At 37.9% G+C, this 26,528-nt stretch overlaps 1 protein-coding gene across 5 annotated transcripts in view; it reads right to left on the minus strand.

Moving 5' to 3' along the window:
- Positions 1 to 1,310: 1,310 nt before the first annotated feature.
- The window catches only part of ralgapa2 (Ral GTPase activating protein catalytic subunit alpha 2), a 323,632-nt gene continuing 298,414 nt past the window's right edge, over positions 1,311 to 26,528 (minus strand). For 3 of the 5 annotated variants that reach the window (XM_048190536.1, XM_048190537.1, XM_048190534.1), the window contains 2 exons: positions 13,989 to 14,113; positions 1,312 to 2,049 (listed from right to left, as the gene is read on the minus strand). In XM_048190536.1, the coding sequence (XP_048046493.1) occupies positions 1,892 to 2,049; positions 13,989 to 14,113 (283 nt within the window). In that variant the 3' untranslated portion in view covers positions 1,312 to 1,891. Of the gene's footprint in view, positions 2,050 to 5,522; positions 5,560 to 9,879; positions 9,940 to 13,988; positions 14,114 to 26,528 lie in introns of all 5 variants that reach the window. The other 2 variants (XM_048190535.1, XM_048190538.1) reach the window with 2 other exon arrangements.

The raw sequence follows: 26,528 nt of genomic DNA on the forward strand, positions 1-26,528 counted from the left end.
AAAAACATTGGAATGTTAGAGTAGATTTACATGACAGTTCACCTCAACTCAAGAAGCACACATTCATGCTACACCTCAACAGAATTACAAACAACATTAATCAATTCCATAAAACCATCAAACGAGTCGCTTCCAAGTAAATCATAACAAAAGAAAACGAGTGATTTCATTGCAGTCTGCTGCGCTTTGAAAGATGTCACTGATTACACGTTATTAAAGCAGTAAAAGCCGACTCTCTCTCTTTTGATGATTCGGGAGAGTCGGTGTTCTCTCCGACTGGCCTAAAGCGTCTCAGTGCTGGGACGACTCCCAACAAGTCTCTCCCACAATCAGTGGTGTTTCAAAGTTCACATACCCCTTGTAGAATCTGCAAAATGTTCATTATTTTAACAAAATAAGAGGGATCATACAAAATTGCATGTCACCACTGTCCTGAAGAAGATATTTTACATAAAAGACATTTACATAAAGCCCACAAGACAAAAAAAAAAAAAAGACCCAGTTCAAAAGTTTACATACCCTTGATTCTCAAAACTGTGTGTGGTTACCTGATGATCCACGACTGTTTTTATGATTTGTGATGGTTGTTCATGAGTCTCTTGTTTGTCTGAGCAGTTAAACTGAGCTCTGTTCTTCAGAAAAATCCTCCAGTTCCTGCAATTTCTTTGATTTTCCAGCATCTTTTGCATATTTGAACCCTTTCCAGCAGTGACTGAATTGGACTGAGGGACTCAAACTCAACTATTAAAAAAGGTTCAAACATTCACTGATGCTCCAGAAGGAAACACGATGCATTAAGAACCGGGGGGTGAAAACTTTTGAATTTGAAGATCTAGGAATATTGTACTTAATTTGTCTTCCGAGAAACATTTAAGTGTCTTCTGTTGCTTCTGAAGGGCAGTGAAAAATGAAAAATCTTCATCCTGTGCAAAAGTTTTCACCCCCCGGCTCTTAATGCATTGTGTTTCCTTCTGGAGCATCAGTGAATGCTTGAACCTTTTTTAATAGTTGAGTTTGAGTCCCTCAGTCGTCCTCAGTGTGAAAAGATGGATCTAAAAATCACACAGTCACTGCTGGAAAGGGTTTAAATATGCAAAATATGCTGGAAAGCTGAAGAATTTTCAGGATCTGGAGGATTTTTCTGAAGAACAGAGCTCAGTTTAACTGCTCAGGACAAACAAGAGATTCATGAACATCCATTACAAAACAAACAACCAGGGTCATCCAGGTAACCATACTCAGTTTTGAAGAATCAAGGGTATGTAAACTTTTGAACAGGGTCATTTTTATAAATTCAGCTTTTTTTTTTTTGTCTTGTGGACTTTATGCAAACATCTTTTATGTAAAATATCTTATTCAGGACAGTACTAAATTAAAAACAGCATGCATTTTGTACGATCCCTCATTGTTAAAATAATGAACATTTTGCAGATTCCGCAAAGGGAATGTAAACTTGAGCGCGACTGAACATCAACGGTTGGGTTTTCAGTGTTTGACATGAAGAAAAGCTTGTCTCAAAGAACTGGAGGACACAAGTGTTCAAAACTAGCTAAAGCCTCAGGGGTTTTGAAACGTCTTATATCATTTATTTGTTACTTGATTGGGAAAATCACAGTTCTGAATGCGTAAACGCAGTCTAAATGCGGCATTACTTTGAAATTCTAAATCAATTTCACATTTGCTTCAGCATATAAATTATTCTCTTGGTCGAGCTTTAGTTTTTCTTTCCGCACGACAGGTACATAATATCGCGTCAACAGTTGCATCTTTCAGTGTTACGAGGCTTCAACACACACACAAAAAAATGTTACAGGTGAAAGACATTCCAGTCAAATAATACATTCAACCACACAGTTTAAGGACAATGCAGTCTGACGGCTGGAGGAAGTGTTCAGTTTGAGGACTTGCTGATGGCGCTGGCTGAACGGCGGAGCTTTCCGGAAACCCGGTGCTTAGAGGCGCGCGGTATTGTGGGCGAGACCTGGTCGCCAGAGTCGTTGGTCGTCACAGTAACACTGAGGTCAGCGCTCGTGCTGCAGCTGAGGGAACCTGGGAAATGAGGAAATATATCACGCAAAGTCAAGAATAAGCAAATATGACATTAATAAGCTTGATAGCATTAATAAACCGATAGCATGCCATTACTGAAGCAGAAAACCACCTCTGATGGAGACGGATGTGAATGGTGATTAAGTAAATTAGCCTTTTTACTGTTAACAGCAATTACTGCCATTCTACAAATTCAGGTGTTTTGATGTGAAAAACAGTTCCTCTCTGCGGCAGGAAAGAAACATCCAGAGAAAAAAGAAATGCAAAATATGGATTCTGCTGGAGATCTGAGATACTGGTACTCAAGAAAGCATCTAAATTAAACAAGCTTCCTGCTTTGTCAAGATGGCATCTGCTTGGCTATTTTCTTTCTTTCTTTTCGACCGTTTTCCTTTTTTTTTTTTTTTACGGGCATCTCAAGTTTCTGAGAGCAGATGGTGTGGGGAACATGCGCTCATTGGAGAGGACCTCCACTCCAGGGCTTCTTTGAAAGAGGGGGAGGAGAGAGGAGAACAACAGCCTCAGCATGTGAAAGGAGTCGGGGAGGAGTGAACGAGCGTGGGGTGGTGTCCGTTCCACATGTCCACAGAGACCATCTCAGGATGGCTCGGGATGCCAGCGGAGAGGATACACACTTACCCACAGGTCCCCCCTCTCTAATGCTGACAGAACTATCTATCACGCAAGGGTTTTCATCATTTATTGATCCAAGAGATGACTGGCCATCTTACACTTCCACACTGGATCCAGAGGTGCTCATCATCACAGGCACTGACTAACCGTTTGATCATCAGATTTAACAAGCTTGAACATAGTGAGGTGTGTGAATCAAGTCAGTCATGCAAACCCTGAGAATATCTTTCTTTACCAGCACCTCTCATGTGTGTTTTTCATGAAGTGCTCTAAAAAATTAATAATAAGAGTACACTGTGTTGCTTGTGAATAGAAAAGTGTGAGTGAGAACAGCAGCATATAAACATTACATGGGGCCAAACACAAAATAACTATATATAAATATATAATTAAGTTGCATTACATTTTAATATTTTTTTCCATTTTATTTTAATATAATTTTTGTAATACATTTTTAGTATTTATCCAAAAATACACAAATTCTGAAAATAAAGTTGGAAGTACCAAAACTACTGTACTTTACTTCAATATACTGTAATACTGTACATTCCACAGCCAAACGTTTGAACACATCATAATAATTATTATTCCCTCCTCACTACTTAGAACTATGATGGTTTTATACAATAATCTCATATTGGTAAGAAAGAAAGAAAGAAAGAAAGAAAGAAAGAAAGAAAGAAAGAAAGAAAGAAAGAAAGAAAGAAAGGAAATAAGGAAGGAAGGCAGGAATGAAGAAAGGAAGGAGGGAAGAAAAGGGAGAAAATAATGAAGGAAGGAAGTAAAGGAACAAAGAAAGGAAAGAAAGGAAGGAAAAAAGGAAGCAAGGAAGGAAGGAAATAAAGATGGAAGGAAGAGAAGAAAGGAGATAAAGAAAGAAAGGAATAAATGAATGGATGAATGAATGAAAGGAAGGAAAAAAGGAAGGAAGGAAGGAAGGAAGGAAGGAAATAAGGAAATAAAGAAACGGAAATAAGGAAGCAAGTAAGGAAGGAAGGAAGGAAGGAAGGAAATAAAGAAGGAAGGAAGAGATGAGATGAAGAAGGAAAGAAAGAAAGAAAGAAAGAAAGAAAGAAAGAAAGAAAGAAAGAAAGAAAGAAAGAAAAAAAGGAAGAAAGGAAGGAAATAAATGGAGAATGAAAACAAGGAAGGAAGGAAGTAAAGAAGGAAGGAAGGAAGGAAAGAATGAAACAAACAAAAGAAAGAAAGAAAGAAAGAAAGAAAGAAGGAAAGAAAGAAGAAAGAAAGGAATGAAGAAAGGAAGAAAGAAGGAAAGAAGAAAACAAGGAAGGAAGGAAGTAAAGAAGGAATAATGAAGAAAAGAAGAAAGAAGTAAAGGAACAAAGGAAAGAAAGGAAGGAAATAAGGAAGCAAGGAAGGAAGGAAATAAAGATGGAAGGAAGAGAAGAAAGGAGATAAAGAAAGAAAGAAAGAAAGAAAGGAATAAATGAATGGATGAATGAATGAAAGGAAGAAAAAAGGAAGGAAGAAAGGAAAGGAAATAAGGAAATAAAGAAACAGAAATAAGGAAGCAAGGAAGGAAGGAAGGAAGAAACGAAGGAAATAAATGGAGAAAGAAAACAAGGAAGGAAGGAAGGAAGGAAATAAAGAAGGAGGGAAGAGAAAAATGAGATGAAGAAGGAAAGAAAGAAAGAAAGAAAGAAAGAAAGAAAGAAAGAAAGGAATAAATGAATTAATGAATTAATGAATGGAAGAAAACAAGGAAGGAAGGAAGTAAAGAAGGAAGGAAGGAAATAAAGATGGAAGGAAGAAAGGAAATAAAGAAGGAAGGAAAGAAAGAAACAAAAAAAAAGAAAGAAAGAAAGAAAGAAAGAAAGAAAGAAAGGAAAGAAGAAAATAAAGACAGAAGGAAGAGAAGAAAGGAAATAAAGAAGGAAGAAAAGAAATAAAGAATAAAGGAATAAATGAATGAATGAATGAATGAATGAATGAATGAATGAAAAAAGGAAGGAAGGAAGGAAGGAAATAAAGATGGAAGGAAGAGAAGAAAGGAAATAAAGAAGGAATGAAGGAAGGAAAGAAAGAAAGAAAGGGAAACAAGGAAGGAAGGAAATGAAGAAAGAAAGAAAGAAAGAAAGAAAGAAAGAAAGAAAGAAAGAAAGAAAGAAAGAAAGAAAGAATATATTTGTGAAGATACTGTTGTGAAGTGAATCTTAATTGAGTGTAATGTGTACAAACCTTTAACTCTAACTGATGTAGAACTTCACAGTGACATTTACTGCTGCAGATTCAAATCTATACCTATTTATTATGAAATATATTTTTATAATTTCTGAAAATATAAGCAGATTACAACATTTCATATCCAACTACATATTCAACACAAATATACAATTATTTCATGATTGGCCTCTGTAATACACTATATATATATATATACTTGTAAAGTAAGTGGCCCTCATTCCCATTTGCTCCCATAGCAATCCAAACAAAAGCGTAAGTGACAAAGACATTTTCCAGTAGGGCAGGTGTTAGTGTCAGATGTGGCCTCAGGCAAACAGACACACGCCAAAGGACAAAGCAACAGGAGAAAAGAGGGGAAAAAGAGAGAATAAAGCAGAGACATGCAGGAGAGGAGGATGGAGACCCATTCATGCTGCTACTGTGTTGCGATTACTCCGGCGGTGCACTTGTGTCCATAATCAGAGCGCGCTCAGAACAGCCAGCCCCAATGCAACGCTGCCTCGGTTCCTTTAAAGCTCCGAGCAGACGCAGCTCATTAGTGGAAATAAAGAGGGGAAAGATGAGTAGACGAGCCGGGGAAAAGGGAGGGGTCTCTGTGACAGAACGCAAGCTTCCGCTCGGACTGAGACTCTTACCTTCAATTACTGTACTGACACCTGTAACACACTTAATCTATAGGGGAGAGAAGACAATAGAGCAACACGTAAGCTGCGCACCATCACGGGGATGTGTGTGTGTGTGTGTGTGTGACAGAGAGAGAGAGAGAACGCTGTTGAAAAAGTGTGTTAGAGGTTACTCCTGAGGGGTGAAGGAAGGACAACACAAAATGTTTAAATACACATAAAAGTGATGCACCGAAATGAATGTTGTTGTTGAAATAGAAACATTTACATTAAAGATTTATTCAAACCTACATTAAATAATGAGGTTAAGTAAATATATAAAGAATATGTAATATTATTTGCATATATTGAGCAAAAAGCTCCTTTCTATATATATATATATATACAGTATCTCACAAAAGTGAGTACACCCCTCACATTTCAGCGACCATTTTAGTATATCTTCTCAAGGGACAATACTATTGAAATTCAACTTGGATATATTTTAGAGTAGTCAATGTTCTGCTTGTGTAGCAGTATAGATTTACAGTCCTCTGAAAATAACTCAACATAAATCCATTATTGTCTAAATAACTGGCAACAAAAGTGAGTACACCCTAAGTGATAACAGTTGTATGTTGTTTAACCATGCAAAGCCACATGTCCAGTTCATCATGTTCATGTTTTTGTCTGCTTGACCTGACCATACAAATGTGTGGATCTTGTATTAGACCAGTTAAAATTTGGTACAATTCTCTCATACTGATCACTGGATGTTCAACATGGCACCTCATGGCAAAGAACTCTCTGAGGATTTGAGAATTAGAATTGTTTCTCTCCACAAAGATGGCTTAGGCTATAAGAGGATCGGTAACACCATGAGTTACAGTACAGTGGCCAGGGTCATACAGAGGTTTTCCAAGATGGGTTCCACTCAGAACAGGCCAAAGAAGTTGAATCAAAGAAGCTGAGTACTCGTGCTACGCAACAGGTGCAGAAGCTGGCTTCAAAAAACAGATGCATGAATGCTGCCAGCATTGCTTTAGAGGTTGCAGAAGCGGAAGGTCAGCTTGTCAGTGCTCAGACCATACGCCGCACACTGTTTGCATTGCTGTCGTCCCAGAAAGAAGCCTCTTCTGAAGCTGGCTCACAAGAAAGCCCGCAAACAGTTTGCTGAAGACAACCTATCCAAGAGCATGAATTACTGGAACCATGTCCTGTGATCTGATGAGACTAAGATAAACTTGTTTGGCTCAGATGGTGTCCAGCATGTGTGGCGACACCCTGGTGAGGAGTACCAAGAAAATTGTGTCTTGCCTACAGTCAAGCATCATGGTCTGGGGCTGCATGATTGCTGCAGGTACTGGGGAGCTGAGCTTCATTGAGGGAAACCAACATGTACTATGACATTCTGAAGCAGAACATGATGCCCTCCCTTCAGAAACTGGGCTGAACGTCATGATAATGACTCCAAACACACCACCAAGATGACAACTGCCTTGCTGAGGAAGCTGAAGGTGAATGTGATGGACTGGCCAAGCATGTCTCCAGACCTGAGCCCTATTAAGCACCTGCGGGGCATCCTCAAGCGGAAGGTGGAGAAGCGCCATGTGTCTAACATCCAGCAGCTCCGTGATGCCATTACGGAGAAGTGAAAGAGGATCCCAGCAACAACCTGTGCAGCTCTGATGAATTCCATGCCCAGGAGGATTAAGGCAGTGCTAGATGACAATGGTGCTCATACAAAATATTGACACTTTGGACACAGTTTTGATATGTTCACTTACTCACTGTACTCACGTTTGTTGCCAGTTATTTAGACAATACTGGCTGTATGTTGAGTTATTTTCAGAGGACAGTAAATCTATACTGCTATACAAGCTGCTCATTGACTACTCTAAAGTATATCCAATTTTCATTTCTATAGTATTGTCCCTTGAGAACGTATAATAAAATGGTTGCTGAAATGTGAGGGGTGTACTCACTTTTGTGAGATACTGTATATACATATATATATATATATATATATATATATACACACACACACACACACACACACACACACGTATTTACAAATTTTGGTGCATCACTGACACATAACATATACAGTGCTCATGACAGATTGTGACTGTTAAAACAAGCAGGAGGAGAAACGTTTCTATTCACACTGGCCCACTTCACTTCTTTGTGTTTTCTGAAAATGAAAGAATGTTTAACATGGGGATCAGAAAAGAAAAGCTTCGGGATGCAAGACATGTAAATCTAAATCGGTGCTTTACCTGCTCTTTCTAAACAGGTTTTCACAATGTGAATGAAACCTTTGTTACATAAGTGAAATGACTTTGGTTCAAACTCGAGCACAAGGCTCTATGTGAGGTTATTTCTGAACGAGGATGAGCGTTCAAGTTTGTGCTGGAATAATGGTCACATCAGTGCAAGCAGAGCATTGTGATCATATAACTCACAGAACAACTTGTGTTTTTTGAGTTTTTCTATTAAAGAGAGTGTAAATCATATCAGTTGCCAGCCAAAGTCTTTAATGAGACTGCTGTATTTCAGAGAAGATATTATCATGATATTAAACAAATAAACATTAATTCAACTCAATACTCAACTCAATCGGATAACAAAATGCCCCCAAACCCTGCATGGACACAACCAGAAATTTCTATTCGCTCAGATTTAGTTGATCCTCAAAGCCCTGTTCCAAAACCTAGTAAGTTGCCTACCTAGACAGCATTTTAAAGCTGTCTAGGTAGGCTGTGTTTTAAAATGTCATTTATTCCTGTGATCAAAGCAGCATCATTACTCCAGTCTTCAGTGTCACATGATCCTTCAGAAATCATTCTGATATGCTGATTTGCTGTTCAAGAAAAATGTCTTATGTAACAGTGTAAAAGTGATTACTGTTACTTTTCAAATTAAAGCATCCTAGTTAAAAAAAAAAAAAAAAAAAAAAAAAAAAAAAAGTATACTTATAACATTAATCAAAAATAGCTCAATCTGAATAAAAAAGTAAGGTTCCATTCAGCTAGAATGCTGCCTTGAAAGGGAGCTGCTTACTTGGTAGTGAACTAGGTTTTGGAACGAGGTAGCATTTTTTTAAATAATGAAATCTATCCAGATTTTCGTTTTTAAGTTCCTGTATTATGCTCACTGTAAACCCTAATTCTCAAAACAGTTAATTGGTTTGAGTAAGACAAACATAAATTAAACTAATTAGTTCAGTCAGATTAACTTTTATGAGTATTTAGCTCTTTCTTTGTCTTTCAAGTTCACAGCACTGACATATTTTAAGTAAACTGAACGGTTTCATTGTTTTGAGTTTTATGAACTTATTTGTTTTAATTTAGATATGAACTTAAGTTTAACTGAAACTGGGCTGTGGATTTCTATTTCCCAGTATGTTTTGCCCATGGCACACGAAAGGGAGAGTAAATGCTAAAATTAAGTGTTTTATAATGTGAAAGATTAATGTTAAGAGGGAGTAGTGATTAATGTTTTGTTATGCTAATTTAAAAGAGGTTCTGTTAATGTTGGTTTTTGGAGAGTTATGGTGAGTCATGGTGACAAGTGGTGCATAAGGCTTAGTTTGAGAGAAAGTATGTTAAATGCTTCATTTTGCTGTACTCATTCAGCAAGTGCTATACCATGTTATTGTTAACATGTTAGCAAATTAGCAAGTTAGCATTTTCTGAATTAGCTTGTTATAGCTAGCTAAGTTTCCACGAAATGTCCATTGGCTTATCTGAATTTCAGCTATGATACACAGTAATACGAACAGTAACGGTGACGTCGGTTTTACCGTATCAATTCGAGCAAAGTTTTCATCCTTTGGAAGCGCATGCAAAGTGGATTTGCTTTGATAGCGCAGAAAACGGCGTCTTCTCGACAAGTCGACATCACGAATAAAACTCTTCCAGTCTATAGTTATAATAACAGTGTTTGAGGCCGGGGCAAAGTAGATGTTTTCAGGCAGCCAATGAAAACCAATGAAAAACGGGCATTATGCAAATGTGTTGCAAACCTACGTAAGTTTGTAACAGGAAGTGAGACTGATATTGCTGATTGTTTCAGCAGTTCAGAATTGATTCTTTCTTTTAGGAGACAATAACTTTGATCTTTAAAACCTTGCAGACCTTTTACATTCACAAACAGCTATATTACACACGGCATGAAGGGGAATATTTGAAAAAGTATAATAGGGGCAACTGTTTCGGAAAAACAAGGAGGGAATTCTATGCGCTCAATTGACTGTCATAAAAAGGAAACATGCAGGGTGTATTAAAAATGGAGAGAAAAAGAGTGAAAAAGAAAGCGAGAGACAGGTTTGTGTAACAGACGTGTGGGGCCACATGCCTAATGGAGGAAGCAGGCAGAAAAGTCTTACAGTCCAGCTTGGCCCAGAGGTAATCCACGTCCCAAACCATCCCTGGCCAACGCCTGCCTGCTGTCATGGGTGAGATGGTGGTGAAACATGGAGCAGCGTCATGAGACTGTAACTGGCACAGGGTCTAACAGGAGCCCAGTCCTGTCTGAACTGTAGTTTTAGCATCTATGTGTCTGGACCATGAAGTTGTGAGAGAATCTGTGGCTCTGTTCCAAAATCCAGTGAACTGTCTTGTTGTACCTGCCTACATAGGCAGTTATCTCCTAAAACCGCTTTATACTGGACATGTCAAGATAGATATCAGAATATAAAACTAAGAAAATTGGTAAAATACTTACATCAGCGTTCAAAATTTTGGAGTTGGTAAGATTTTTTTTTTTTTTTGTCTCTTCTGTTCAACAAGGATGAATTTATTGGATCAAAAATGATTTGAAGCTCAAGAAACATTTAATATTATGAATGTTAATTATATTTTTGTGTAAACCATTTTAACAGTGCAGATAGTTTTTTTTTCAGGATTTTCAAGAATTTGTTTTTTCAGTAAAGATGCATTAAATTGATCAAATGTGAGAGTAAAGATTTTGGTTTCAAATAAATGCTGTTCTTTTGAACTTTCTATTCATCAAAGAATCCTGAAAGAAATTTATCATATATGTTTTTCATAAAAATGTGAAGCAGCACAACTGTTTTCATCATTGATAATAATCAGAAATGTTTCTTGAGCAGCAAATCAGCATTTAGAATGATTTCTGAAGGATATGTGACACTGAGCTGGAGTAATGATGCTGAAAATCAGCTTTGATCAAGGAAACATAATTTTAAAATATTCACATAGAAAAGTTATTTTAAACTGTAATAATATTTCAAAATATTGACGTTTTTACGGCAAATCCAATAAATGCATCCATGTTGAGCATAAGAGCCTTCTTTCAAAAACATAAAAAATCTTCCCAACCCCAACTTTTGAACGGTAGTGTAAAAAAATAATGTATACAACATTTGTTTTACTGCATATATACTGCATATATGTATATTATATATTATATATATATATATAATAATCTGAATAAAATTAGATTTTTTCTGAATAAAATTAGAAAAAATCTGAATAAAATTAGCATGTTCCATTTAAAGTAAATGGATCAGGACAATAAAATGGTTCAGAAGTGCATCAACTAAATAGGAAATGCAGTAAAAGTGCATCACATGACACAATGAAATGAACAGTTTTAGTGTAGACATCATCACTGAATATTAAGCTATATTCCTCTGAAGGCACAATATGTGTATAGATAAAAATAGGCAATTTTCAGTTAGATTAACCTTTATGTATTGATTATTTTTGGTACTGAATAAAATGGTTATCATCAACTTCTTTTGACTTGTCTGCCATTCTGGATGATTTTTTTTCTCTCCTGAGCTTATCTATGGAAAGCAGACAAGAGACAAGGACACAAGCCCAGAAGAAGGTACCTTAGAAGGCAGCATAATTATGCATAATAAATAAGTGAGATAATTTGATGAAGTTTAATGTGGTCAACAGCTACTTCATGTTTACTGAAAAATAAATGCACACCTTCTGATTGTCTGTCAACCAATCAGAATCAAGAATTCAACAGCCTCATGGTACAGTCCTAATTATTCTATACCAGCTTTTGCTATGAGACTTCACTTTTGATCTCTAAAATGCTCTTTTAACTAGACAGATCTCTAGGCTTTGGAACAGAGCTTGTATTTCTTGTATGCATACACAGAATGACTTCCTTCCAACGTAAGGCTACATTTCATGGGTATATTATTAATTAAATTGTTAATCAGTTAATAAATATTTAATTTTTGTAATTTGGTTTTGGCGACACAAACAGAGGAAACATGAAAAGAATAAGAAACCGGCATGACAACTCAGATTAAACAAAAAAAGAATGAACATGAGAAAGAAATCAGAGCAAAAGAGAAAGGCGAAAGAAGAAAAAAACAGAGAACAACAATCTGGGAAAGCAGTTTTTGATGTGTTTGATGGAGGTACAACAAGAACCCCTGAGATGCAAAAGAAGAGAAATTCAGAGGAATGGAGTTTGAAGTGTCTAATGGGGTCTCTCTCTCTGGGTTCAGTGGGCGTGTCTGTGAGCTGCTCTGTATGCAGCTTTGTCACGAGTCAATAGAGGTCACCATAGCGATTTTCAACGCCTTTCTTGGAAATAAATGGACGTCGCTATAGAAATCAAAACTTTCAGAGCATTATTCTGTAAAACGATCCCAAAGAATGTGTGCTGTACAGTGCGCTCCACACCATCACTGCTGCATTCAGGGATTGGGGAAATTAACATCCACTTGAAGAACAGAGTGCGCATATTAAAGAACTAATTTAAATGACTAAATAAACTCTACAAAATGCACTACATGTCCAGCCAAAGAAATAGAACAGCTTTTGTCATTCTGGAAATGGTCCAAGAAAAAAAAAAAGTTTTTTAAGAAAAAGGCAGAGTCATGACTGTAGTATAGTAAAAAAACAAAACAAAAAAAAAAACATAAGAAACCATAAAAAATAAATAAAATAAACTGAAATAAAATATAAAAAAAAAACTTTTATTAACATTTTTTTCAGCTAGCTGCCGATGTAACATTTCATTTTCATTTAGTTTAAAGGGGTCATGAATTGAGAAATCAACTTTTCCCTGAGCTTTTGATTATAGAGGTCAGCGTACTATAAGAATATCCTGTAAGTTTCATTTTACTGAAAACTTCCTTATTAGTCCAAAAAAAGCAGAAGAAATCAACGCCTTACTTCATCATTGCAACGTTAGCCCTGCCCACTGGTGTGTTAGCGAGATGAGGAGGAGAGAAGAGCGATACAGGACTAAAATAACATTACCTTTTAAAGGATCCTAATGCTGAGAATATGGTTATTTATTTTCAACAGTGTGAATGTCTCAGTTGAGCTTTATTTATTTGTATTTGGCATTTCACTGTGGATTCTTTGTTAAATCAAACGCATTTCGGCGCAGGCTTTGCAAACAGACTTTTACAATATGGACTCGACAGTAACTGTGTTCATTCTAATGCCTGATCAGATTTGTAATGATTCATGTAGAGTCAGATGTTCTCTATCTGTGTGTCATAAATCAAACCAGTGACTAACGGTCAACTTCACATTGTTTCTCTTAGTAGGATGAAAATAATCTGTTATTTAAACGGTGATTAAATTACATATAGAAAACGATATATAGAAAGTGATCAAAGCTGGAGCTGTCAATCAAACAGCAACAGTTTATCACTGACTGAGTTCTGGACTCGCGCCAAAACTCCCATTTTGAGAACTGTAATAGTAAATATGTGCTAAAAGTTTTCGAGACAGAAATACTTAGCTATTTCATATGCAAAGATGTCAGCCAATCACAGCAGTGGGAGTTTACACTTAAGTCTCACAGCAGACACGCCCCTTAAAACAGTGTTCAAATCAGAAGGCTAAAATCGGGGTAGGAAAAATGCCTTTAATTCTAAATTATGACAATTTTTGATGCAAAAAGCACCTTATAAGTGCACCCTAGGAAACATTATAAAACAATGCAGTTCATGACCCCTTTTAAGCTGAACTACTAAAAAAAGCTCAAATTAAATAGAATAAACCTTACAAAACTATATAGATATTACTGTGACTTTTTAATATTTGATTAATTTCCATGACACCCTGGTTCTTTAAATAGAATTATACCCACGTTCATGAATTCATTAAGCTGTACAGCAGTGCGATTTTGGTTTGACATACTGCTTTCACAATCGTAGGCTGTATTCATTTTATTTTTGCTGTCATAAAATGTTGAGCCTGGACGGTCAGTGCAGGGACCTCATGGCTTTATCTAGACCTGTGCATTACCCACATCCATAGTCTTACAATACATTTAAAATGCAATAAGTAACTGTACCAAACAATCTATCCATTTTAGTGACTTCCCAATTTTGTATACGGGGGAAAACAAATGAATAAATAAATAAATAAATAAATAAATAAAAAATGGTTGCACTTTATTTTACAGTATGTGCACTCAAGAAAGTACTTAGTAAAATAAGTTAAAAACATGGACTAAACATGGAAAGAGACGGTGTCTCACCTGCACCTCCAGTAGGCCAGTAGCTGGGGGAAGGCGAGAAGACCTGGGCAGCAAAGTCCTCAAAGGTCATGTTCTCCTTGTGGTTCTGAATGATGGCCTCCAGGTAGAGAGCCCTTTCCTCATAACTGACGGACCATCAAGGAAAATCAAAGACATTCACATGACAGCAAATCATCACAGGGGTGACTGGACCAAAACTGACTGGACAACGAAAAAGGAACAAACAAGAAAATCCGAACAAGAGATAAAGACTGTTTTTTTGCTGTCAGCATCTAAAAAGTGTTTCATGAAATCTTCATGAAGTCATTTAGAAATGTTGTGTGAGGAACATGCTAAAATTTATGCATGCATATTCAAAAATGGTGAATCAAGATGTTTGTGCCATGTTTGATGCCAATGATGCCAAATGCAACTGCTGCTCATGAGTCTTGTTACCAACCAAGTCTGAATATGCAGAAGTGTAAGGAAGCTTTTTGAGATCTAACACTAGATATAACACATATAAAAGACGTCTCTTGTGCTCACCAAATCTGCATTTATTTATTAAAAATACAGTAAAAACAAACAAAAAATAATATAATAATTTAAAATAGCTGTTTTCTGTTTCAATATATTTTAAAATGTAATCTATTCCTGTGATGGCAATTACTCCAGTTTCCAGTGATACATTTCCCATTACCAAAAATCATTCCAACAGGAATCCATGTGAGTTGTGCCGCTCAATATATCTGTGAAAACCATGATACGTTTTTTCAGGATACTTTGATAAATAGAAAGTTCAAAAGAACAGCATTTATTTGAAAGGAGAGAAAAAAAAGTTATTACAGTTTGCTTTAATTAAGATTTAGCTTCCGGATCCGACGCATTCCGCTTGGCATTTCAGAGCAAATGGAAACTTTGTGTAATAGGTTGGGCACTGGTACTATGGCAGATGAAACAAATCAAATCTTCCTGAAGCCATTTGCACTGGAGTCATTACACACATGGTGAGCGTGGCCTGTTCAGTTACAGCTACAGTCCGTTAACCGTCCAAACAAACGCACGAGCAGGTGTTTCTGCCTTGACGTCCACATACACACCAACACAAGCCTGGCAATCACTCAAGAACTAATACACGAATACAATCTGTGTGCATTGCTGTATTTATATGTATATAGCGCATGTGTGTGTGCTCTAATGTCTAATGAATAGGTTGTGGAGTGGAGGCAGGGGCGTTCCAGGGCCACATGCCTGCCTGCTGAAATTCTGGAGGGCCCCACTGATGCCATTCCCATCTCATTAGGGAGGCTGCTTATTCCGCCAGGCGCTAGGCTGTTGCCAAGGCCTTTGCACTCCATCATGACCATGCTGGCTGCGCCGCACCGCTCTGTGTTTGAGCGAGCCAGTGTGTGTGTGTTGTGTGTGCCACGTGCCGGCGCAGCAGGAGCTGAGGCAACCGTGACAAATTGTTGAAAAGGTCCGTCTGAACCCAACGCTGACAAGCACCTGAGCCTGAGGGCTGCACACAAGCAGGGAGCGATCTGCTTCACTTCTGCATGCTTTTCTGCTAAAAACACGCAGCAGGAAGGGAGGAGGCACACGTATCTGGATGAAAAAGTTATAGCTTAGCCTCGAATAAAACTGACCTTCTCTGGAATCAAAATGATCAGCAACAGACGGCAGGCAGCGTTCTGAATGTGTACATATAAATCTGAGTGCATTTGCTCTCAGTATTACAGGAGTATTATCTAAAAATTGTAGGTTTTCCTACTATGGAAACATGGGCAACGAACAAAATTGCCATTAGTCAGTTAGTCGCAGAAAAATAAAATCACGCAGTCTGTGACGAACAGATCGCTAATGGCAGAAAATCCAAACATTCGTCATTCATCATTTGAAACATGTAAGTAGTAGCAACTTTACAAGTCTGCTCACTCTAATGTTAACCTAGATAAATGTGCACTAATGTTTGGCACATATCCATGTGTTTGTGTGGAGAGCGCTTACTGTGGTGCGATCACTTGCATTTAACTTAAAATATGTCATTTTTGGTCATACAGATAAGAATAATCCAACATTCAAAACTGTAAAGCGTAAGAAAAATGAACCGAAACTCAGCATATAATTGTCTCACAGACACGAGAAATATTTGAAAAATAATTCAAATCTAAAACAAATATTCTTAGATTGTTTAATCAATATGAAACGTGCATATAGGCGCGCCCACTACTGCGGAGATGACAAGTCAGCTGCTGCAAGCTTTATGCATGCTTTTGAGTGCTGATTAGGCTATGTATTATATATATATATGGTTTATTAATATAAACACATGATTAGTCGACTAATCGCTTTAATGAATGACTACTAGTCGACTAGAACAATCTTTAGTCATGGACAGCCCTACTATGGAAACACGGTAAAGAGTCTTTATGGTTCATCAGGACAGAAAACTAAAGATGAAAGTGAGTACTAAAAAAATACAAACTGCCAACACGACTGAGATGTAAAACAAATTAAGTAATGGGTGCAAAAGAAAAGTGTATGTGCGTGAAATAGAGGACAGAGGGAGGGAGGGAAAGAGAGGAATGAGAATAAGGGATAATAAGCCTGATCCCACTAGGTCAACAGAGCCATATGGCGTTCCATTATCAGAGATGCAGATGACTTAAGCGTGGCTCAGCTATTGAGATTCCTAAAACAAATATTGACCTCAGCCAGAGTCACCGCTGCCATCGGCCAACCTGCACTCCCACTTCCTGAGGATGAAAAAAAATCTTAACCTCCCATCTATTGAACAAATTTATGCAGCAGTCACAGCACATTACATATCATACATTCATCTGCGCCTAAGTGATGTTTACGGCTTTGCATCAATTCTGGCACACCTCTCTGATTTACGTGATACTGCGTTGGCAGCTGTTTACATAAATGTATTCTGGTTTTAGATACGGGGTTTGTGCTTTACTGTTCCTTGTATACTCTTTACAATGAAAAAAAAAAACTGGTGTAGAAACTATTTTAATTCAGAAATTGCTAGTAAATTTCACAAATAATTACAAATAATCAAATAATCAAACCTGAAATTTCCAGTATTTTCTTGTAAAACGTACTCCAATAAATCTTTGACTCATAATCATTTTGACATTGCAGTAGTTAAAACGATCAAATCAAGCTGCTTTTACTGGCAGACTTAATTTCTGATTTATCTGCCATCACTGCCCAACATCTCATCTCTGTCTCGGGTTTCTCTAATTGTTGTGGCACAGGTTGTTCCTTTGAAAGCATGAGGTGGGTTCCTGAGGGCTGGATGATGTTGGCGTGGACTAATTCAATAAAGCAGAGAACAGTGACGCAGGCTTCGCACGCCGTCCAAACGCTCGTCTCTGTCGGAAGCGGGGAGATCTGAACATACAGGAAATACGCTGAATGTTTGCACAGACAGAGGTCTCTTAGATGACACTGTTCCAGAATGCTAACGTCGAGAGAAAAACAAACACGGGACCGTTCTGTATTTTCCGCAGGCAAGCAGGAACCTACATAGGTTCTCGATGAGAAGAAAGTTAAGTTTAGGGATTTCCCAACGAGATTGTAATTTAAGTCACCATTTCAGCACCTGTGATGGAAAAACTCTCCAGTCTGATGGAAATGAAACGTAGTGGGAATTTCCAAAAGAACACGACTCCCGAAGGTTCGCGCACCCAGAACGTCTACACGAAATGTTTTAGAAAGAGCCGGAGAGAGGGACGAGGTGTCAAAAGGGCAAATTTAACATCCCCCTGAAATGTAAAATAATGTGATGACCTCATTCAAGCACAGGTCAGATTGCGCTTAGATGGGAGAAAGGGATAAAGGGGGGAAAAAGTGTGTAAACAAAAAGTACAATAGCGCTGTTACAACAGAGAGGGAAAAACAGATGAAGCAAATCCACTTTGGAGGAAAAATGTCCTCTAAGCATACTGCAGAGAGGTTTTAACAGATAATGCTCTTTTTACACTCTTTTGGAGGCCACTTTGCCACCCCACGGTGCACCAGGTGACAAAGGCGAGGCATTAAAGGCTGTCGAGAGCAGAAGCCCAGGGGACCGGACAGACTCATTGAGTATTCAGGAACAGTCCAAAACAATCTATTCAACTGGGTCTTCAACCAGAACACTCTGAAGCAGAATACAGTTCTGTACATGTTACTACAATGAAATCAACAAAGGATTGTTTAAAACCACAGGGAAACATTTGGATTTTTGATTCAGGAATGAATCTGAATAATCATTTGTATAGAGGTGCGTGATTTGCATCGTCTGTTATAAAGTCGTAATTGTTGTTTTAATGATGAACAAGCTAACATTATCGAGTATGTTACTCTCACTTTGCAAAAACAAGCAATAAGATGCCTTGAGATTGCACACTTTCACTGTGATATAGTCTAGTAGGATGCAGTTACAATGACCACAATATTCAATATATCAATTTTTTTTCCCCGAATATCACCAACATTATAAATGTGATTGATTATATACAACAGTTCAATAAACAAGAGGTTAATATTGCGAGTTACAATTTAGACTCAATATTGTTTTTTTTTTGTTTTGCTTACAAAAAAGTTCCAAAAAAGCCAAAGTGGAGGCGTGTCCGAGCAACATGCGGTGTTTCCGTGATGAATGAGAACACGTTTTTGAACAAATCGGTCGAGTCAATGATTCAATGACTCATTTATAAAGACAGTCACTGTCTTTATGAAGCATGAAGCAGGCATTTGAATCAATATTTATTGATGAAATGTAAGAATCTGACATAAAATATGATGCATACATCTAATTAGGTGAGAAAATGCACTTATAAAGGTAAAATGGCCCTAGAAATCAGTTAAAAAATTCACTGCGGTGAATCGCACAGAATATGAAAATCTTCGGGAGTCAGCTGTCCACGACAGGCATAAAACCAGTCAAGCTACACAAGCACAAAAACACACTCAGCAAAATATCATATAATTACTGGTATCACAAAATCTCAGAAACACATCGATATATAATTTTTTGTCAACATTGCACACCCTTACGTTACACACATATTTAGTGATTATATTAAGTGTGCTTAAACAGATGTTTTACTGTACGAGTAAGTCCATTCGTTTTGATCACCCTACCCAACTAAATTAGCCATCGTGAAATGATAATTTTTTCTGACGTGTGTGAGAGGGTGATAGAGCGAGATGAAGACTATGTGTGCTGTTGTCCAGATGGTAAGGGGTGGCCAGTGGGGAATAAAGAGGTCAAGCACTTTGGCAGATCAAAGCCAAGGTCAGGTGGCAGTAGTGGCCATGTTCAAGGTGCATAGGGACTCACAGGGCCTCAGATGGCTTCTTATTAGCAGTCAGCTCAGGGCCCAGACCCCAGAGACCGCCTTCTGAACCCATCCCACCCTGAAACCCCTCCCCTCTGTCCACACTCACAACAAAAGATCTCACCCCGCAGGACACCTCAGTCTGGATACAACACTGCTGACTCAGGGTCACAATGCCAGTTTGACAATGCGCATAAATCCATCATTAACATGTTCGTGGAGATAAGGAAGTAGCAAATGATGCAGGGGAACAGGAAAGGACAGCCATGGTTAAGGTTACATCATGAAATATCAGAAAATGGTTCTGTTAATGGACCTTAGTCAAAGTAGAAAGCATACAGTATGTAGTGTGACGTGAATGAAAACAAGATGGTTGCGGATATCAGGGGACGGATTCACGAAAGTCTTCTTAAGAAAGATGTTTGGAAATTCTAAGAAATTTCTAAGAACATTCCTTGGTGCAATTCTTCAAAAAGTTTTCAAATATTCTCTGAATGTGCTATCTGAGTGTATGATGGTAATAATTGTAATAAGCGTTCACGTTATTTCCGTTGCGATGATTGGCTTCAGAGTCACATTTTTTAAAGTATGTTTTAAATGTGTGCGTTTTTTTTTTTTTTTTTTTAATAGCCATTTTCAGAGAGGTCTATTGCATTAATATCATCAATAAACATCTTACCTTTGGGGATTTAAGACTTAAGATTGAAGTTGGAGATTATCCATTATTAACTTATTTACATTATATTATTTACGATGAATTTTAAGAACATTGTTTTCAAGAAATCTGTTTAAAACAAACTTAAGGAATGTTTTTGGGAATACAAAATATTTTTAACTGTATTCTTGAGTTAGCAAATAACAAGAAAATTCTTAAGAATGTTTCGGAAATCTGGCCACAGGTCTTATTTTCACAAACCTGTTTTTATGAATTTTTAGTTCACAGTAAATTAGACATTTTCAATCTTTTGTTGGCAATTAATACAAAGAAAATAGTGTCTAACTTGACCAAGGTCTGGAAGAATTTATTCTGTAAGTTTAAACATTAAGCCAATTTTGTATTTAAACCTATAAATAGTACTTTGATAAAATGGAACAGGTTTGTGACAAAGTGCAAAGAGCACAGATGGACAAAGTAAACCAGAGGGGTCTGAGGTGTAACGCCAGAGCCATTGCAGTTGGGTTTAGTGCTTTATTAGCATCGCAGGGGTCAATTAGCAAACAGAGGCTTGAGGCCTTGCACTGCTGTGTCTGGTTAAGCTGAAGAAAGGCGAGGTCTGATCAGAGATGGAAGATGTAATTGAAACATAAGGAGCCTCTGGATTTCTAGCCTGAGGACAGGCCACTGTGCTGCACTTCTGCATTTAACTGCAGAGATGCTTGAAGCAGCTGCGACAATCACAACGATTCTAAAGTTTCTGCCAACTACACAATTTCATTCAGACACCTTTCTCCCTTAATGCACTTAAAATGGAAGTCTATGGAGAAGTACACTAGGACAAAATAAAACACACACTGTTTTAAAAGTGTAGCCACAAGACTTGGCAAGACACACCTGTCGACATGAAACTAGTGTGATAAAAATCGCTAACCAACCTTGTTTGTGCAAAGTTACACTACCGTTAAAAGGTTTAGTATGAGATTTTTTTTTTTTTTTTTTAAAGAAAATAATACTTTTATGCAGCAAGGACACATTAAATTGATCAAAAATTACATTAAAGACATTTATAATGTAATAATACCTGGCTACTTTCACATAATATGCACACAACTACCAGTAAAGTAACTATCCATAAACATGGTTTTGGTGAGCGCTTTGTAATATGTATTCACATTAGATTTTAAAGCAACAAAATTCGTTTGCAATAAGACAAACCAGATTCAAATTGCCCGGCAAATTTGTAAAGCAAAGAACAATCATTTCTAGCTGATCAACATTATGAAAACTGGTGAAACCTTTAGGAACTTCAAAAGATAAAACAGCGAAACTCCTAATATTACTTCCAATATTTCCAAATGATGTTCATTTTCATAGAGTGGGCCAATATCGTGACGATTATTTAAAATCAATCGGGAGAAGCAGATATCGTTATCGTGATTAAAATACGATTAATCGTGCAGCCCTAATTTAATTTAATTTGACTTGACATTTGATATTCAACAGTATTCTTGACATTTATTCAACAGTGCTTTTGATCTGCCTGCATTGACACTATTCTTTAAAAGGAAAATTATATACCAATTATCAATGTAAAGCTGCTTTGACACAATCTGCATTGTAAAAAGCGCTATATAAATAAGGGTGACTTGACTTGACTTGACATAAAGTGCCGTTCAAAGGACATTTTTCTGCTTTTAAACCCTCAAGATTTCCCACAAACTTTCATCGTAACTGCACTAATGTAATCATGACATTTATTCGCTTTCACTGCAGTGTAATATTTTACTAAAAAAGTGACTTCTCAACGTTCATCAAAGGTTCCCCGTTACACTGCTATTAGAATTATTATTTCAATTAACCTCTATTATAGACATAAATGATGGACAGGAACTTTTACAGACAGACATTTAAAGTTTAAAGAGCAAATGCAAATTTCCATCATTTCACCGCTGTAACTATCAAGGCACAGCAAAGGTTAACAATACGTTTCTGCTCACTCCTCTCTTATTTGGCCTCTGAATGGGCTCTTGTGAGAGGACGTAGAAGTTGAAGAACTGAAGAGTGACCATGCATGCTCAACCTCCACTCCAGCCAAGCACCAGCCATTAACCTCGACCAATCACATTGACCTTGCCGTCTAGCTGGGGAAGAGGATAATTGGCTGGTTTAGAAAAAAAAGGCCCCGCTGCTTTTGGGATATTGTCCGAGCGAGCGTACTGCTGACATTCTCTGTCTGTAAATAGGATGTTCTGCATACAGATGCCTTTCTGCATTTCTGCTGCACTTGTACTCTAATTAGGCGCTGACACCAGCAGTCAGATCAAACAGACGGCAGGGCCTGACTCACTTCCACAGTCTCAGCTACGCTCTTGATTATATAGTATCACCACGACAGAGTGATATTGTGTTGTACTGAGATGCGCTCGATCCTGTGTTTTTTTGCAGAATATAGTAGAGGCCAAAAGTGATGTCTGGGGGTGATTTTTTTTTTTTTTTAATGACCCCAGTTTGATTAAACCATCAAAATATGAGGTAAAATATATTTTATATATTTTTGTTAAATATAAGGGAAGAACAAAACACTAAACTTGGTTAAGGTATTTTTCTGACAAAACTGTTTGTCATAAAAGGAGATTTACAGCTAGAGGTTTTATTTCACTCTGCAAAAAACCAAAAGCTCAGGAAAAAACATAGTGACTACAGCATAATCAGTTATTAATATTTCATTGGTTCTCTCTTGTTTTTGGATGCGTTCATAACTTTTATTTATTTATTTTTTTTGTATGATAGTCTGGCCAAAAATAGTTCACACAATTTGGCAAGTTTCATTGCAATATCACAAATAAAATACACAACTACGCAATATGCTTACTAGTGTTGTCAAAAGTACTGACCGCGATACCAAGTCAGTACTAAAATTTTTAAAAATATGATGCTTTGAGCACTGTTGAGAGGATTTGTAAACACCTCTGATTGGCCATTGTGTTCACGCACTCAACATATACGCCTGGATTGGCTACAATGATCAACGCACGGGAGCGTTTGAAAGCATATGAAAGTGTTTGGATCTGAAAGCATTTTGAAAGCCAGAGCGGGAGTGTTTGAAAGCAGCTGACCGGTCCACCGATGCTTTAAAAACGCTCCCGTGTGTCTCTGTGTAAGCGCTCGGTGAAGAGCGTCAAAGATGTCTATTTACAACATATTTTTGAAGAGTTGATTATTGTAGCCAATCAGACATATCTGATGAGTGCATGAACACAGTGGCCAATCAGAAATCAAAATTTCAGTACCGACTTGGTATTGCGGTCGGTACTTTTGACAACACTAATGCTTACAAAATCTTTAACAAATTTTTAATAATATTTGACGCTGCAGATTCAGGGCCTCATCACATTTCTAAGCCAAAATTATACTTCAGTTTTGGTGCAAATGTTTAGCATATGCATGCATTTGAACACAGAGTCTTTTGAAGTATACTCTATTTTACAGCATGCGTGAACACAGGCGCTCAACACACGTGCTATTTCCCTTCAGAAGACCGATAAAATGTGACCCGTGCTGACAAAATGAGTCGCAATGAGCAAATTTCTTAAAATTTGTTATTTTTATTCTCACATTCTCTATTAAAATGATGTATGATTTATTGAAAAAAAAAGACTGAGCTACACCTGTTTGAAGTCAATAGAGTCAGCAAATTCAATTTTGAGAAAAATCAAGTTAAAGAAGGTTTCTGAAGGTTCCAAAACAAAATCACCTAGCAACCATACCTTAAAATCATGGGTAATACCACACATCAAGTCAAAACCCATATTCAAAGGAAATATATATTATATATATATTCAACTTTTTTCCCCATGATTTCACAATTGTTTGATTAACATTAATGAAACAGACAGCCTATATACCAACATTAGGGACCTACTGTAATCACACGTATCTAATATAATGTTACACATCAGATGTTTTTGCCTCAACAGTTAGCCAAATGTTCACTTAAGACATAACAGATAATGTTTGTGTGAATACTCGCCAAGACAGATTTTTTGAAATACTGTAATTCTGTTTATATGTGTAAACTGGGATCGCGTGCTGTCTGAGGCGTATTTGTGCGCACGTTTCAGTTCTGTCAGTCAGCGCGAGTAAGATCGTTTTGTTTACATCAGCATGAGTTTGAAAATCACATTTCATTTTGATGTTTATATTTGATTCTCTATGAGTTTGAGGCTGTGCTCCATGGCTAACGGCTAATGCTACACTGTTGGAGAGATTTATAAAGAATGAAGTTGTGTTTATGACTTATACAGACTGCAAGTGTTTAAAAATGAAAATAGCAACGGCTCTTGTCTCCGTGAATTCAGTAAGAAACGATGGTAACTTTAACCTCATTTAACAGTACATTAGCAACATGCTAACGAAACATTTAGAAAGACAATTTACAAATATCACTAAAAATATCATGCTATCATGGATCATGTCAGTTATTATTGCTCCATCTACCATTTTCGCTGTTGTTCTTGCTTACCTAGTCTGTTGATTCACCTGTGCAGATCCAGACGTTACTAGCTGCCCTTGTCTAATGCCTTTCATAATGTTGGGAACATGGGCTGGCATATGCAAATATTGGGGCGTACACCCCGACGTAACAGTTGGTGTTATGTTGAGATCGCGTGTTTTCCGGAAGACTTTTAAACAAATGAGATTTACATAAGAAAGAGAAAGCAATGGAGTTTGAAACTCACTGTATGTCTTTTCCATGTACTGAACTCTTGTTATTCAACTATGCCAAGGTAAATTCAATTTTTGAATCTAGGGCACCTTTAATATTTACAAAGGTGGAATGCTGCGCATTAAAATGATACCAAACTTGTGCTAAGTTAAAAAAATTAATGAATTTTTCATGGTCAAAGGAAAGGTACTCCTCTCAGAAAACATACAAATAAAGATACTTTTAGATGTTTAATTGCTATTTGGAGCATTGAGATCGCTAGACGAGGGCTTAATGAACTCATTTTCGACCAAAATTGACATTATTCACTTGTTTTGCCTGCAGCTCGACATCAGCTTGTGCGCATTCCGACTCATTTTGCCAGCACGGGTTACAAATGTCTTTGGCTCACGTTTAAACTAGAGTTGCGTGTACCTCTTAACCCCCTCACACAAGCACTCATCAAAGCGGGCGTCTATTGTGGTTGCCGTCTTGCATACAAATTTGGCTTGCATTTATTCTAGCCGCAAATGTTAAAATATTTCAAAGCAACTGAAGCTCAAATCATCCAAAAATGCCGCATTTGCATCAGGTCTGAACTCCACACAGCTCCTGTATTACTCTTCACTGGACGCGAATGATTTCCAGTCTCTCGTTCATGCGGGAGAGTGGAAAGGTGGCTTCGTTACACTATTTCTGAACGTGCAGCATTTACAGAAGTACACTCACACCTTAAATGTTAACTCAAAACGGACTCTAAACGCTCCGCCAACGAAAGAATGAAGTATGGCTTCGATAACTAATTAACCATTTATGAGGGCTTTTATGGGATGGGGAAAAAGTGTGTTGAAAAAGAGAAGAGCAAGCAGCAAGAGATAAAAAGAGAGAGTCTTTCCTCACAAATGCACTTGATGCCAGTTACCGTCAGCTCCAGTGCCCGTGGGATGGCAGGTGTTGATTGGTGGCTTTCACTGGCACCGCTATAAGTGTACCTGTTGTCACGGTACTGGACAGAAGCGCGAAGCAAGTCTCGGTGGAAAAGCCCGGAGGAGGTGTGAGGTGATTATGGGATGAATGGGGGAGGGAAAGAGAGGGAGAACTCCGGAGAGACGAGTGAAACAATGCTGCTGATGTGCTCGTCATTAGCTCAAGGCCCTGGCGTCTCATTAGTCAGCTTGTTCTCAGAAAGACACGATGATTACTGATCAAGAGCGCCAGAGTGAGAGTGTGCGTGTGAGAGAGAGAGAGAAACTACAACAAACAAGGGTGGGGACGCATCAGAAACCGTCCCTCTCGTCTTTCAGTCAGTGAAGTCAGCTTCTGAAGGATGCACGTGTATGCGTGTATCTTCCACTTTAACGAGAAGCTAATTAAGCCCAAAGCCCAGAGCTGAGGGGACAGGAAGGGGAGTTAAGACAGGTTAATTGAACCTCCAGGGGGACGTTCACACCCTCCACATCTCACCTCTCCAGCATCCATCTCAGAAGGAGAGGCAGCGACGTAGAATTACGAGCATGACATCACTGCCCATGCAGATTCCCACATAGAGCTGCCAGGCCGGCCGAGTCTGAGCGCAGATTTACGACCGGTTTAAATCAAACGTCTGCGGGTTTCTCTGCATTACCTGAGCGTGAAGCACAAAGGCTCCTCTGCCAACGGCGCTCGGAGTATTGATCCGATCTATGGGTCAAAGAAAAGGGCTTGTCGGTATAGAGTGAGAATGTAGAGAGGTTAACAGGTAACGCCGCACTGAAAGATCTGCCGCGGTGATACAGGTGGCACTCATATTATGGATCTCAGGGGAATTGACGATTAAGGTGAGGTGTATGTGACTCAGCAGTTCTCCACAGAGAAAAAGCTTA

The sequence above is a fragment of the Megalobrama amblycephala genome, linkage group LG5 (assembly GCF_018812025.1).
Source record: "Megalobrama amblycephala isolate DHTTF-2021 linkage group LG5, ASM1881202v1, whole genome shotgun sequence".
NCBI lineage: Eukaryota > Metazoa > Chordata > Actinopteri > Cypriniformes > Xenocyprididae > Megalobrama > Megalobrama amblycephala.